Source organism: Heterodontus francisci, unplaced genomic scaffold, assembly GCF_036365525.1.
Source record: "Heterodontus francisci isolate sHetFra1 unplaced genomic scaffold, sHetFra1.hap1 HAP1_SCAFFOLD_559, whole genome shotgun sequence".
Taxonomy (NCBI): Eukaryota; Metazoa; Chordata; class Chondrichthyes; order Heterodontiformes; family Heterodontidae; genus Heterodontus; species Heterodontus francisci.
Window position 1 is genome coordinate 347,432 of NW_027140896.1, and position 16,966 is coordinate 364,397.

Here is a 16,966-nt window from a genome sequence, read left to right on the forward strand (position 1 = left end):
ATAGTCACTGACACACAGACAGAGTTACAGTCACTGACACACGGACAGATTTACAGTCACTGACACACGGACAGAGTTACAGTCACTGACACACGGACAGAGTTACAGTCACTGACACACGGACTGAGTTACAATTACTGACACACAGACAGAGTTACAGCCAGTGAGACGCACCACACAAGTGAACCTACAGTCTTGCTAACAGAAAGACTCACCTCCAGGTTTTTGAAAAGTGTTTTGCTGTGGTTTTTGTCAATCTCTTTACTGGGTAGATCCGATTCTTTAAATTTCAGGAACTGTCTCCACAGGACCTGTGACAATCACAGATCGTAAAACTATCATGGCGAAATGTCACAGACATATAAACACGTACTATGACATGTCACGGGTAAAACAGGCACCACGATCAGTTATGGGTAAAACCGGCACCGCGATCGGTCATGGGTACAACAGGCACCACAATCAGTCAAGGTTATAACTGGCATCGCGATCGGTCACAGGTATATTAGACACCACGCTCGGTCACGGGTAAAACAGGCTTCGCGATCAGTCACGGATATAGCTGGCACTGCGAATGGTCACAGGTATAACTGGCACCGCAATCAGTCATGGGTAAAACAGGTACTGCGATTGGTCACGCGTATAACTGGCACCACGATCGATCACGGGTAAAACATGCGCCACGATCGGGCATGGGTAATACAGGCACCGCGATCGTTCACGGGTATATCAGGCACCATGATCGGTCACGGGCCAAACAGGTTTCGCGATCGGTCACAGGTATAACAGGCACCGCGATCGTTCACGGATATATCAGGCACTGTGATCGGTCACGGGAAAAACATGCACCGCGATCGGTTCCAGTGCCTGTTACGTGGATCAAGCGCGCTCAGTGTGACCTGTGTCTTACTGACTAGAGTAGCTCTACTCACCTCCATCTCCTCATAGGTCCCCGGGAATTTCCTCTCCTCAAACATGCTGATATGATGGCGAATCCACTGGAGCAACAGTGTCACCATCTCATAATATTCCTGCCACCTCAGCTCGATCTCCTGCAGTTACAGACCAGTGTATTAGTTAAAGGAAAGAGTTTAGTGAGCAACCCATGGAATTGAGCAGCAACGCAGTTCTAACCTCTGCTAAAGAGGTAGCAATGTAACAGCTCCAGAGCAGAGACTGTCGAGAATAAACTGGGCAAATCTGTTAATGGATAAAACAACAAAGGTCAGTGCAAAGTGTTCAAAAAAGAATTTAATGTGATACAGAACCAGTTGATACCCCTAAAGCAGCAAGTTAGACTGGCATGGACAGCTAAAGAGGTGACAGTCAACACCAAACTAAAAGAAAAAGTATGAAAAAATGCCAGAAATAGCACAGATCCTGTCGAATGGGAAAATTACATTGGGAAAAAGAGGGAAGTCAGGAGCAATGTGGAAACTGACAATGGGGATATTGTCAATGAAAATGAGGAAATGGCAAACATGCTGAATAATTACTTTGAATCAGTATTTACAGTAGAGGAAGAGGTTAACATGTCGGAAATACCAAGGAAACTAACACCGAATCAGGGTCAGGGACTCACCAGAATTAACATCAGCATGTAGGGGAACCACAGTCAGGGCTCCTGAGATGACGAGAGAGATTGAGAATATGATGAAACAAAAACATTGGCTGTATGACGAAGCCAGGTGAACTCTTTAATCAAGAGCCAGGCCAAACGTAATAAATTAAGAGGGCAGGTGAACATATGAATAAGGAGCAGGAGTAGGCCATTCGGCCCCTCGAGCCTGCTCTACCATTCAATAAGATCACAGCTGATCTGACTCTAACCTCTACTCCATATTACCACCTACCCCCGATAACCTTTCACCCCCTTGCTTATCAAAAATCTATCTACCTCTGCCTTAAAAATATTCAAAGACTCTGCTTCCACTGCCTTTTGAGGAAGTGAGTTCTAAAGACTCACAACCCTCTGAGGGAAAGATTTCTCCTCATCTCTCCAACCCTCTGAGGGAAAGATTTCTCCTCATCTCTCCAACCCTCTGAGGGAAAGATTTCTCCTCATCTCTCCAACCCTCTGAGGGAAAGATTTCTCCTCATCTCTCCAACCCTCTGAGGGAAAGATTTCTCCTCATCTCTCTCTTAAACGGGCGACCCCTTATTTTTACACAATGACCCCTAGTTCTAGATTCTCCCACAAGGGGAAACATCTTTTCCACATCCACCCTGTCAAGACCCCTCAGGATCTTATATATTTCAATTAAGTCACCTCTTACTCTTCTAAATTCCAGCAGATACAAGCCTAGCCTCTCCATTCTTTCCTTGTAAGACAGCCCACCCATTCCAGGTATTAGTCTAGTAAACCTTCTTTGTACTGCCTCCAATGCATTTACATCCTTCCTTAAATAAGGAGACCAATACTGTACACAGTACTCCAGATGTGGTCTCACCAATGCCCTGTATAACTGAAGCATAACCTCCCTACTTTTGTATTCAATTCCCCTTACAATAAATGATAACATTCTATTAGCTTTCCTAATTACTTGCTGTTCCTGCATACTAACCTTTTGTGACTCATGCACTAGGACACCCAGATCTCTCTGCATCTCAGAGCTCTGCAATCTCTCACCATTTAGATAATATGCTTCTTTTTTATTCTTCCTGCCAAAATGGACAATTTCCCACATGATACTCCATTTTCCAGGTCTTTGTCCACTCACTTAACCTATCTATATCCCTTTGTAGCCTCCTTATATCCTCTTCACAACCTACTTTCCTCCCTATCTTTGTGTCATCAGCAAATTTAGCAACCATACCTTCGGTCCCTTCATCTAAGTCATTTATACAAATTGTAAAAAGTTGAGGCTCCAGCACAGATCCCTGTGGCACACCACTCGTTACATCTTGACAATTAGAAAGTGACCCATTTATGCCTACTCTCTGTTTCCTGTTAGCTAGCCAATCTTCTATCCATGATAGTATGTTACCCCCTACACCATGAACTTTTATTTACTGCAATAACCTTTGATGTGGCACCTTATCAAATGCCTTCTGGAAATCTAAGTACAATACATCCACCGGTTCCCCTTTATCCACAGCACATGTGACTCCCTCAAAGAACTCCAATAAATTGGTTAAACATAATTTCCCTTTCACAAAACCACGTTGACTCTGCCTGATTACCTTGAATTTTTCTAAATGCCATGCTAGAACATCTTTAATAATAGCTTCTAACATTTTCCCTAAGACAGATGTTATTAACTGGACTGTAGTTTCTTGCTTTCTGTCTCCCTCCCTTTTTGAATAAAGGAGTTACATTCACTATTTTCCAATCTAATAAAACTAACGCATCAACTATCTCACTAGCCACTTCTTTTAAGAGCCGAGGATGAAGTCCATCAGGACCCGGGGACTTGTCAGCCTGCAGCTCCAACAATTTGTTCAGTACCACTTCCCTGGTGATTATAATTTTCTTGAGTTCCTCCCTCCCTTCCATTTCCTGACTTGCAGCTAATACTGGGATGTTACTTGTATCCTCAATAGTGAAGACCGATGTAAAATATCTGTTCAATTCATCTGCCATCTCCTTATTATCCATTATTAATTCCCCAAGACTCACTTTCTATAGGACCAACGCTCACTTTGTTAACTCTTTTATTTTTTAAATATCTATAGAAACTCTTACTATCTGTCTTTATATTTCCAGCTAGCTTTCTCTCGTACTCTAATTTTACATTCCTTATCAATCTTTTAGTCATTCTTTGCTGTATTTTATATTCTGTCCAATCTTCTGACCTGCCTCCCATCTTTGTGCAATTATAGACTTTTTCTTTAAGTTTGATACTATCTTTAACGGTTTTCGTTAACCACGGATGGCAGGTCCCACCCTTGGAATTTTTCTTTCTTGTTGAAATGTATCTATTCTGTGTATTCTGAAATATCCCCTTAAATGTCTGCCACTGCATCTCTATTGACCTATCCCTTAACCTGATTTGCCAGTTTACTTTAGCTAGCTCTGCTTTCATGTCCTCATAATTGCCCTGATTTAAGTTTGAAATACTGGTCTTGGACCCACTCTTCTCTCCCTCAAACTGAATGTAAAATTCAATCATATTATGATCGCTGCTACCCAGGGCTGCCTTAACTATGAGATCATTAATTAATCCTATCTTGTTGCACAATACCAGGTCTAATATAGCCTGCTCTCTGGTTGGCTCCAGAACATATTGTTCCAAGAAATTATCCCAAAAACATTCTATGCACTCCTCATCTAGGTTACCTCTGCCCATCTGATTTTTCCAGTCTATATGTCGGTTAAAATCCCCCATAATTATCGCTGTACCTTTCTGACAAGCTGCCATTATTTCTTCCTTTATGCCCCGTCCTACAGTGTAGTCAATGTTAGGTGGCCTGTACACCACTCCCACAAGTGACTTCTTGCCTTTATGATTTCTCATCTCTACCCAAACTGCTTCAACATCCTGGTCTCCCAAACTTGGTCATCCCTCTCTATTGCCCTCATACCATCATTAATTAACAGAGCTACCCCTCCACCTTTTCCTAGCTTCCTGTCCTTCCTAAATGCCATGTACCCTTCAATATTCAGGTCCCAGTCTATGTCGTCCTGCAGCCATGTCTCTGTAATGGCTATCAGATCGTACTTATTTATTTCTATTTACGCTCTCAGTTCATCTGTTTTGTTTCAATGCTACGTGCATTCAGATACAGAGCCTTGAGTTGTGTCCTTTTATTATTTTTGTAACCTCTAGTCTTATCTGTTGATTTACTCTTAGATTTGTACGCTCTGTCCCTTCCTGTCACAGTCTATTGATCATTTCCCATATTAATACCTTTCTCTCTTGCCTTGTCTCTACTCCTTGATTTACCATATCTTCCCAAATTTGATCCTTTGCCCCCACTATTCAGTTTAAAACCCTCTCTACTTCCCTAGTTATGCAGCTCGTTAGAACACTGGTCCCAGCACGGTTCAGGTGTAGACCATCCCAATGGTACAGCCACTACTTTCCCCAGTACTGGTGCCAGTGCCCCACGAACCAGAACCCACTTCTACCACACCAGTCTTTGAGCCATACATTAATTTCTCTAATCTTATTTGCCCTCTGCCAATTTACACGTGGCTCTGGTAATAATCCAGAGATGATTACCTTTGAGGTTCTGCTTCTTAATTTGGTGCCTAGTTCCTCATACTGACTATGCAGAACCTCTTTCCTTGTCCTGGCTATGTTGTTGGTACCTACATGGACCACGACAACTTGATCCTCCCCCTCCCACTGTAAGGAAAATAACACTGGCAAAGAGAGAATATGAGAATAAAATGCTGCTTCATCAATGACCTTCCTTCATTCATAAGGTCAGAAGTGGGGATGTTCACTGATGATTGCACAATGTTCAGCACCATTCGTGACTCCTCAGATACTGAAGCAATCCGTGTAAAAATGCAGCAAGACCTGGACAATATCCAGGCTTGGGCTGATAAGTGGCAAGTAACATTCGCACCACACAAGTGCCAGGCAATGACCATCTCCAACAAGAGAGAATCTAACCATCTCCCCTTGACATTCAATGGTATTACCATCGCTGAATCCCCCACTATCAACATCCTGGGGGTCACCATTGACCAGAAACTGAACTGCAGCAGCCACTTAAATACTGTGGCTACAAGAGCTGGTCAGAGCATGGTCAGGCAGTGACATAGTGGTAATGTCACTAGATTAGTAATCCATAGTTCAGGATAATACTCTGGGGACATGGGTTCAAATCCCACCACTGCAGATGATGAAATTTGAATTCAATCAATAAATCTGGAATTAAAAGCCAGTCCAATGGTGACCAAGAAACCATTGTCAATTATTGTAAAAAGCATGTTGACTCTTAAATGCACTCTGAAATGGCCAAACAAGCCACTCAGTTCAATTAGGAACGGGCAATTTGCTCACATCCCGTGAATGAATTGAAAAAAGTCAACATAAAAGGGAACCCAAAGAACTTTTACCAGTATGTAAATAAGTTACCCGTTAGTAAGAGTTCGACTGGCAGAGAGGGTGTTATATGCTTAGAGGCACAGGACAAGGTTAGACTACTTAATGAATACTTTGTATCAGTGTTTATTAAGGAAGAGGATGATGACAAAATAGCAGAAGTGGAGATAGTAAAGGTAATGGATGAAGTAAAAATTGATAGGAAGGAATAACTGGAAAGACTGGCTATGCTCAGAATGGATAAGTCACCTGGTCGGGATGGTCCTCATCCCAGGTTGCTAAAGGAAGTGGGGTGGAGATAGTGGAAGGGCTTGCCATAATCTTCCGATCTTCCATAGGTAAGGGGGAGGTGCCAGAGGATTGGAGAGTGGCAAATGTGATCCCTTATTCAAGGGTGTCAGAACATTCCTAGGAACTTCAGGCTAGTTAGTTTATCAGTCGTGGGTAGATTTTAATAATAATCAGAGCAAAAAAAGGCACTTGGAGAGGTTTGAGTTAATTAAGGAGAGCCAGCACAGATTTGTCAAAAGACAGATCATGTTTGACTGACCTAACTGAATTTTTTGATGAAGTAACAGAGAATGTTGATGAAGGGATTGCAGTGGATGTTGTTTATGTGGATTTTTAGAAAACATTTGACAAAGTACCACATAAACAGCTGGTTAATAAAATTGAGGCTTATGGAATAGCAGGGTCAGTGTCCAATTGGATAAAAAAATTTGCTTAAGGCAGAAAACAGTGAGTCGTAGTAAATGGTTGTTTTTCAGACTAGAGGATGGTAGACAGTGGTGTTCCGCAAGGATCAGTGCTGGGACCACTGCTTTTTGTGCTATATATAAATGACTTGGAATACCGAGTAAAATTTCAAAATTTGCCAATGACACCAAACTTGGACGTGTGGCAAACAATGAGGATGACACCAATCAACTGCAACAGGACATAAATAGACTGACAGAATTCTGAGTAAAATTGGACGTTATTCATGACCTCATCAGTTGGCTCTGAAACGGGGATATTAGACAGGCATTGAAAGATGCATTTTTCCCAGGCTGCTCCATCATGCTCCATCCCCAAGGATTGCATCCCCCCCAGCATGAACCGGAAGCATCCAGCAGGCATATGGGAAATGCGCCACAGACTGCTCAGTACTGAAGGTGGGATAAAGATTGCAGCTGGCAGGCTGAGCTCAGCCATAAGAGTGACCGGGAGTCACAGGCAGGTAGTGGACTGGACTGGGCTTGGCTGTGATGTGGGCAGGGATCTACCGGATCCTTACTGTTTAAACTAAAAGTAAAATACTGCGGATGCTGGAAATCTGAAATAAAAACAAGAAATGCTGGAACCACTCAGCAGGTCTGGCAGCATCTGTGAAAAGAGAAGCAGAGTTAACGTTTCGGGTCAGTGACCCTTCATCGGAACTGACAAATATTAGAAATGTAAAAGGTTATAAGCAAGTGAGGTGGGGGTGGGGCAAGAGATAACAAAGGAGAAGGTGTAGATTGGACCAGGCCACATAGCTGACCAAAAGGTCATGGAGCAAAGGCAAACAATATATTAATGGTGTGTTGAAAGACAAAGCATTAGTACAGATAAGGTGTTAACGGACTGAATATTGAACAGCAGCAAGTGCAAACATGAAAAAAAACAGTGGGTAAGCAAACTGAACAAACTAAGATGAAATGAAATAAATGCAAAAAAAGGTTGTAAAAAATGTAAAAAAAAAAAGAAAAAAGAAAAAACAACTAAAAATGAAAGTAAAGTGGGGGGCTGACATGCTCTGAAATGATTGAACTCAATGTTCAGTCCGGCAGGCTGTAGTGTGCCTAATCGGTAGATGAGATGCTGTTCCTCGAGCTTGCGTTGATGTTCACTGGAACACTGCAGCAATCCCAGGACAGAGATGTGAGCATGAGAGCAGGGGGGAGTGTTGAAATGGCAAGCCCCACCTCACTTGCTTATAACCTGTGACATTTCTAATATTTGTCAGTTCCGAAGAAGGGTCACTGACCTGAAACGTTAACTCTGCTTCTCTTTTCACAGATGCTGCCAGACCTGCTGGGTGGTTCCAGCATTTCTTTTTTTTATTTCTTACTGTTTAAACACCTGGTGATCTGTTACACACACAACATTGGAGCCAAATCTCTTGAAGACGAAATCAGAATTTGCAGCTTTTTCTGGAGTACATCTAATTAGCTTCGAAATAAAAACTGAAAAGGGAACAACGATAATGTCCGTTACTGGGGACAATTAGAACGAGTTAAAAATGGAAGTTGCAAAGATGGATTGGAAAGAAAACACGGCAAATAAGACAGTGAACAAACTGGGTGGTAGGTGTTTGGAACTCTCTTCCACAAACAGCGATTAAAGCCAAATCAATTAATAATTTTAAATTTGAGATTGTTAGATTTTTCTTATCCAATGGTATTGAGGGATTTGAGACAAAGGCGGGAATATGGAGTTAGGTCCAAATCAGCCATGAATGGCGGGACAGGCTCGAGGGGCTGAATGGCCTCCTCCTGTTCCTGTGCATTTACATCTGCAAAGCAACAGCACTGATCCTGGTGGAAGTGCAGACTGTCCGAGGAGACCACACGCTGTGTATTCAGCTGGGTGGTTTTGTCAATTCTGTCCTTCACTTAGTAGCACTTACGTTAGCTCGGACTCCTGCCTCGACATTAGGAACCCGTGGCAGGGCATCATACAGAGAGGACACATAGGTAATGATGGACTTCTCATCAGGATGAGGCACATCGACATCTATAACAGCAAAAAAAGCAGTCAGCACCATGGAGAGAGCCAGAGTGGGAGAGTGAGACACGGGGAGAGAGAGTGAGACACGGGGAGAGAGAGTGGGACACGGGGAGAGAGAGTGCGGATATGGGAAGAGAGTGGGACATGGGGAGAGAGAGTGCGGATATGGGAAGAGAGTGGGACATGGGGAGAGTGAGTGTGGGACACGGGGAGAGAGAGAGGGACAGGGAGAGAGAGTGGGACATGGGGAGAGAGAGTGTGGGACATGGGGAGAGAGTGGGACACAGGGAGAGAGACAGTGGGACACGGGGAGAGAGAGTGGGACACGGGGAGAGAGAGTGGGACACGGGGAGAGAGAGTGTGGGCCATGGGGAGAGAGTGGGACACAGGGAGAGAGAGTGGGACACAGGGAGAGAGAGTAGGCCACGAAGAGAGAGAGTGAGACACGGGGAGAGAGAGTGGGACACGGGGAGAGAGAGTGGGACACGGGGGGAGAGAGTGAGACACGGGGAGAGAGAGTGGGACACGGGGAGAGAGAGTGGGACACGGAGGGAGAGAGAGTGGGACACGGAGGGAGAGTGGGACACGGAGGGAGAGAGAGTGGGACACGGTGGGAGGAGGTTAGGACACGGGGAGGCAGAGAGAGAGTGGGATACAGGGAGAGAGATTGGGACATTGTGGGAGAGAGAAAGTGGGACAAGGGGAGAGAGTAAGTGGGACACATATAGAGAGAGAATGGGATATGGGGGGAGACGCAGAGAAGAACACTGGGAGAGAGAGAGAGTGGGACACGGAGAAAGAGTGGGACACGGGGAGAGAGAGTGTGGGACACGGGGAGAGAGAGTGTGGGACACGGGGAGAGAGAGTGTGGGACATGGGGAGAGAGAGAGTCGGACACGTGGAGAGAGTGGGACACGGAGAGAGAGAGAGATGGACACGGGGAGAGAGAGAGTGGGACACGGGGAGAGAGAGAGTGGGACACGGGGTGAGAGAGTGTGGGACATGGGGAGAGAGAGAGTCGGACACGTGCAGAGAGTGGGACACGGAGAGAGAGAGAGATGGACACGGGGAGAAAGAGAGTGGGACACGGGGAAAGAGAGAGTGGGACACGGGAGGGAGAGTGGGACACAGAGAGAGAGTGGGACAGAGAGAGAGAGTGTGACACGGGGAGAGAGAGAGTGTGACACGGGGAGAGAGAGAGTGGGAGACGGGGAAAGAGAGAGTGGGACACGGGGAAAGAGAGAGTGGGACACGAAGAGAGAGTGGGAGACAGGGAGAGAGAGTGGGAGACGGGGAGAGAGAGAGTGGGACACGGGGAGAGAGAGAGTGGGACACGGGCAGAGAGAGAGTGGGACACGGGGAGAGAAAATGGGACACGGGGAGAGAGTGGGACACAGGGACAGAGAGTGAGACACGGGGAGAGAGTGTGACACGGAGAGGGAGTGGGACACGGGGAGAAACAGAGTGGGACACGGGGAGAGAGAGAGTGGGACACGGGGAGAGAGAGAGTGGGACGCGGGGAGAGAGAGTGGGACGCGGGGAGAGAGAGTGGGACGCGGGGAGAGAGAGTGGGACACGGGGAGAGAGTGGTGGGACATGGACAGAGAGAGTGGAACACGGGGAGAGGGTGTGTGGCACGGAGAGAGAGAGTGGGACACGGGGAGACAGAGTGGGACAAGGGGAGAAACAGAGTGGGACATGGGGAGAGAGAGAGTGGGACCCGGGGAGAGAGAGTGGAACACGGGGAGAGGGTGTGTGGCACGGAGAGAGTGGGACACGGGGAGAAAGTGGGACACGGGGAGAGAGAGTGCTACATGGGGAGACAGAGTGGGACACGGGGAGAAACAGAGTGGGACACGGGGAGAGAGAGTGTGGGACACGGGGAGAGAGAGTGTGGGACATGGGGAGAGAGAGAGTCGGACACGTGGAGAGAGTGGGACACGGAGAGAGAGAGAGATGGACACGGGGAGAGAGAGAGTGGGACACGGGGAGAGAGAGAGTGGGACACGGGGTGAGAGAGTGTGGGACATGGGGAGAGAGAGAGTCGGACACGTGCAGAGAGTGGGACACGGAGAGAGAGAGAGATGGACACGGGGAGAAAGAGAGTGGGACACGGGGAAAGAGAGAGTGGGACACGGGAGGGAGAGTGGGACACAGAGAGAGAGTGGGACAGAGAGAGAGAGTGTGACACGGGGAGAGAGAGAGTGTGACACGGGGAGAGAGAGAGTGGGAGACGGGGAAAGAGAGAGTGGGACACGGGGAAAGAGAGAGTGGGACACGAAGAGAGAGTGGGAGACAGGGAGAGAGAGTGGGAGACGGGGAGAGAGAGAGTGGGACACGGGGAGAGAGAGAGTGGGACACGGGCAGAGAGAGAGTGGGACACGGGGAGAGAAAATGGGACACGGGGAGAGAGTGGGACACAGGGACAGAGAGTGAGACACGGGGAGAGAGTGTGACACGGAGAGGGAGTGGGACACGGGGAGAAACAGAGTGGGACACGGGGAGAGAGAGAGTGGGACACGGGGAGAGAGAGAGTGGGACGCGGGGAGAGAGAGTGGGACACGGGGAGAGAGTGGTGGGACATGGACAGAGAGAGTGGAACACGGGGAGAGGGTGTGTGGCACGGAGAGAGAGAGTGGGACACGGGGAGACAGAGTGGGACAAGGGGAGAAACAGAGTGGGACATGGGGAGAGAGAGAGTGGGACCCGGGGAGAGAGAGTGGAACACGGGGAGAGGGTGTGTGGCACGGAGAGAGTGGGACACGGGGAGAAAGTGGGACACGGGGAGAGAGAGTGCTACATGGGGAGACAGAGTGGGACACGGGGAGAAACAGAGTGGGACACGGGGAGAGAGAGAGTGGGACACGGGGAGAGAGAGAGTGGGACACAGGGACAGAGAGTAAGACACGGGGAGAGAGTGTGACACGGAGAGGGAGTGGGACACGGGGAGACAGAGTGGGACACGGGGAGAAACAGAGTGGGACACGGGGAGAGAGAGAGTGGGACACGGGGAGAGAGAGAGTGGGACACGGGGAGAGAGAAAGTGGGACACGGGGAGAGAGAGTGGGACACAGGGACAGAGAGTGAGACACAGGGAGAGAGTGTGACACGGAGAGGGAGTGGAACACGGGAAGAAACAGAGTGGGACACGGGGAGAGAGAGTGGGACATGGGGAGACTGAGTGGGACACGGGAAGACAGAGTGGGACACAGGGAGAGACAGAGAAATGGTGAGAGAGAGTGAGACAAGGGGAGAGAGTGGGACATGGTGATAGACGGGGAGAGAGAGTGGGACACGGAGAGCGAGTGGGACACGGGGAAAGAGAGTGGGACACGGGGAGAGAGAGTGGGACACGGGGAGAGAGAGTGGGACACGTAGGGAGAGAGTGGGACACGTAGGGAGAGAGTGGGACACGGAGGGAGAGAGTGAGACACGGAGACAGAGAGTGGGACACGGAGAGAGAGTGGGATATGGAGAGAGAGTGGGACACAGGGAGAGAGAGTGGGACACGGGGAGAGAGTGGGACACAGAGAGAGAGTGGGACACACAGAGAGAGAGTGGGACAGGGAGATAGAGGGACAGGGAGAGAGATTGGGACACAGAGAGAGAGGGGGACACGGGGAGAGAGAGAGTGGGACACGGGGAGAGAGAGAGTGGGACACGGGGAGAGAGTGGGACACGGGGAGAGAGAGAGTGGGACACGGGGAGAGTGAGAGTGGGACACGGGGAGAGAGTGGGACACGGGGAGAGAGAGAGTGGGACACGGGGAGAGAGAGAGTGGGACACGGGGAGAGAGTGGGACACGGGGAGAGAGAGAGTGGGACACGGGGAGAGAGAGAGTGGGACACGGGGAGAGAGTGGGACACGGGAGAGAGAGTGGGACACATAGAGTGGGACACGGGGAGAGACAGAGTGGGACACGGGGAGAGAGTGGGACACGGGGAGAGAGTGAGTGGGACACGGGGAAAGAGAGAGTGGGACACGGGGAGAGAGAGAGTGGAACACGGGGAGAGAGAGAGTGGGACACGGGGAGAGAGAGAGTGGGACACGGGGAGAGAGAGTGTGGGACACGGGGAGAGAGAGTGTGGGACACGGGGAGAGAGAGTGTGGGACATGGGGAGAGAGAGAGTCAGACATGTGGAGAGAGTGGGACACGGAGAGAGAGAGAGATGGACACGGGGAGAGAGAGAGTGGGACACGGGGAGAGAGAGAGTGGGACACGGGAGAGAGAGTGGGACACGGGGAGAGAGAGAGTGGAACACGGGGAGAGAGAGAGTGGAACACGGGGAGAGAGTGGGACACGGAGAGAGAGAGAGATGGACACGGGGAGAGAGAGAGTGGGACACGGGGAGAGAGAGAGTGGGACACGGGGAGAGAGTGTGGGACATGGGGAGAGAGAGAGTCAGACACGTGGAGAGAGTGGGACACGGAGAGAGAGAGAGATGGACACGGGGAGAGAGAGAGTGGGACACGGGGAGAGAGAGAGTGGGACACGGGGAGAGAGTGTGGGACATGGGGAGAGAGAGAGTCGGACACGTGCAGAGAGTGGGACACGGAGAGAGAGAGAGATGGACACGGGGAGAAAGAGAGTGGGACACGGGGAAAGAGAGAGTGGGACACGGGAGGGAGAGTGGGACACAGAGAGAGAGTGGGACAGAGAGAGAGAGTGTGACACGGGGAGAGAGAGAGTGGGACACGGGGAGAGTGAGAGTGGGACACGGGGAAAGAGAGAGTGGGACACGGGGAGAGAGAGAGTGGGACACGGGGAGAGAGAGAGTGGGACACGGGGAGAGAGTGGGACACGGGAGAGAGAGTGGGACACATAGAGTGGGACACGGGGAGAGACAGTGTGGGACACGGGCAGAGAGTGGGACACGGGGAGAGAGTGAGACACAGGGACAGAGAGTGAGACACAGGGACAGAGAGTGGGACACGGGGAGAAACAGAGTGGGACACGGGGAGAGAGAGAGTGGAACACGGGGAGAGAGAGAGTGGGACACGGGGAGAGAGAGTGTGGGACACGGGGAGAGAGAGTGTGGGACATGGGGAGAGAGAGAGTCAGACACGTGGAGAGAGTGGGACACGGAGAGAGAGAGAGATGGACACGGGGAGAGAGAGAGTGGGACACGGGGAGAGAGAGAGTGGGACACGGGGAGAGAGAGTGTGGGACATGGGGAGAGAGAGAGTCGGACACGTGCAGAGAGTGGGACACGGAGAGAGAGAGAGATGGACACGGGGAGAAAGAGAGTGGGACACGGGGAAAGAGAGAGTGGGACACGGGAGGGAGAGTGGGACACGGGGAAAGAGAGAGTGTGACACGGGGAGAGAGAGAGTGGGACACGGGGAGAGTGAGAGTGGGACACGGGGAAAGAGAGAGTGGGACACGGGGAGAGAGTGGGACACGGGGAGAGAGAGAGTGGGACACGGGGAGAGAGAGTGTGGGACACGGGGAGAGAGAGTGTGGGACACGGGGAGAGAGAGTGTGGGACATGGGGAGAGAGAGAGATGGACACGTGGAGAGAGTGGGACACGGAGAGAGAGAGAGATGGACACGGGGAGAGAGAGAGTGGGACACGGGGAGAGAGAGAGTGGGACACGGGGAGAGAGTGTGGGACATGGGGAGAGAGAGAGTCGGACACGTGCAGAGAGTGGGACACGGAGAGAGAGAGAGATGGACACGGGGAGAGAGAGAGTGGGACACGGGGAGAGAGAGAGTGGGACACGGGGAGAGAGTGTGGGACATGGGGAGAGAGAGAGTCGGACACGTGCAGAGAGTGGGACACGGAGAGAGAGAGAGATGGACACGGGGAGAAAGAGAGTGGGACACGGGGAAAGAGAGAGTGGGACACGGGAGGGAGAGTGGGACACAGAGAGAGAGTGGGACACGGGGAGAGAGAGAGATGGACACGGGGAGAGAGTGGGACACGGGGAGAGAGTGGGACACGGGGAGAGAGTGGGATACGGGGAGAGAGAGAGTGGGACACGGACAGAGAGAGAGATGGACACGGAGAGAGAGTGGGACACGTGGAGAGAGTGGGACACGGAGAGAGAGTCGGACACGGGAACAGAGTGTGATACGGGGAGAGAGTTGGACACCGGGAGAGAGAGTGGGACACGGGGAGAGAGAGAGTGGAACATGGGGAACGAGTGGGACACGGGGAGAGAAAGTGCAGATATGGGGAGAGAGTGGGACCCGGGGAGAGAGAGAGTGGGACACGGGGAAAGAGAGAGTGGGACACGGGAGAGAGAGTGGGACACAGAGAGAGAGTGGGACACGGGGAGAGAGAGAGATGGACACGGGGAGAGAGTGGGACACGGGGAGAGAGTGGGACACGGGGAGAGAGTGGGATACGGGGAGAGAGAGAGTGGGACACGGACAGAGAGAGAGATGGACACGGAGAGAGAGTGGGACACGTGGAGAGAGTGGGACACGGAGAGAGAGTCGGACACGGGAACAGAGTGTGATACGGGGAGAGAGTTGGACACCGGGAGAGAGAGTGGGACACGGGGAGAGAGAGAGTGGAACATGGGGAACGAGTGGGACACGGGGAGAGAAAGTGCAGATATGGGGAGAGAGTGGGACCCGGGGAGAGAGAGAGTCGGACACGTGGAGAGAGTGGGACACAGAGAGAGAGTGGGACACAGAGAGAGAGTGGGACACAGAGAGAGAGTGGGACACGGGGAGAGAGAGAGTGGCACAGAGAGAGAGAGAATGTGGGGCACCGGGAGTGAGAGTGGGATGCAGGGAGACAGCGAGTCGGACGGGGAAGAGACAGAGTGGGACACGGGGAGAGAGCGGGTCCTGAGCAATACATGGATCATGTGCTGAGGGATTTGAGACCTGCACAGACTTCGAGTGATTTTACCTTCAGGATCGAGCAGCCTGGTAACCCCAAGCTCCCGTTCAGCGATGGTAAATGCCTGTTCCAGATTCTCATGATTTTTCTGCCGGTAAACCTTGTTCATGTCGATCAAAACAGGCCTAAAGAGAAAACATACACTTTAAATATAAAACTGGACAAAGAGCAGGAATGAGAGAGCAAGAAAAGGAGATGAAGAGAGTGAGTGAGAGAAAAGATAGGAGAGAGCAGAAGAGACAGAGTTAGAGGAGAGAGGGAGTGAGAAAAGTTAGAGAGTAGAGTGAGGGAGGGCAGAGAGGAGATATGGAGTGGAGGTGGTGCTGAGGCAGGGTCCTTTCCCCAGAGACTGAGCCTCACAGCCTCAGAAGCATTTTGGGTTCCCCCCAGATAATTGCAAGGGGTCAGAGGTTTGGATTTGTTACAAGTTCTGACAGATTGTGTCTCAAAACTCGCACTTCCAGGAAAGATTTGGCCCAGGTAACACTGGCTAGCATGAGAGAAGGCACCATTTCACCCTTGGGTGCTGCACGAGGGCAGAGAACTAAGGAAATACCCTCCGTCCATCAATGTCCACACCCTCGATGCTCAGAAGGGTTGAGTGAGACCTGAAGGGGCAATGAGTCAAAGCAGAGACAGTCAGTCAATGAGAGACAAACATACAGTGATTGATCAAAACCAATCAAGTTCAACAATTACCCCCCACTCAGTCCCCTCAATTACCCCCCCAACTCAGTTCCATCAATTACCCCCCTAACTCAGTCCCCTCAATTACCTCCCACTCAGTCCCCTCAATTACCCCCCGCTCAGTCCCATCAATTACCCCCCACTCAGTCCCCTCAATTACCCCCCCAACTCAGTTCCATCAATTACCCCCCTAACTCAGTCCCCTCAATTACCTCCCACTCAGTCCCCTCAATTACCCCCCGCTCAGTCCCATCAATTACCCGCCACTCAGTCCCCTCAATTACCCCCCACTCAGTCCCCTCAATTACCCCCCGCTCAGTCCCATCAATTACCTCCCACTCAGTCCCCTCAATTACCCCCCGCTCAGTCCCATCAATTACCTCCCACTCAGTCCCCTCAATTACCCCCCACTCAGTCCCCTCAATTACCCCCCCAACTCAGTTCCATCAATTACCCCCCCAACTCAGTTCCATCAATTACCCCCCTAACTCAGTCCCATCAATTACCCCCCACTCAGTCCCCTCAATTACCCCCCACTCAGTCCCCTCAATTACCCCCCACTCAGTCCCCTCAATTACCCCCCACTCAGTTCCATCAATTACCTCCCACTCAGTCCCATCAATTACCCCCCACTCAGTCCCCTCAATTACCCCCCACTCAGTCCCCTCAATT

General features: G+C 50.5%; 1 protein-coding gene across 1 annotated transcript in view; it reads right to left on the reverse strand.

Annotated features, from left to right (window-relative positions):
* The window catches only part of LOC137361344 (plectin-like), a 628,221-nt gene that overhangs the window by 228,099 nt on the left and 383,156 nt on the right, over positions 1 to 16,966 (reverse strand). The window contains 4 exon segments of the mRNA XM_068026237.1: positions 216 to 311; positions 933 to 1,052; positions 8,650 to 8,756; positions 15,617 to 15,732. Coding sequence (XP_067882338.1) covers positions 216 to 311; positions 933 to 1,052; positions 8,650 to 8,756; positions 15,617 to 15,732 — 439 coding nt within the window.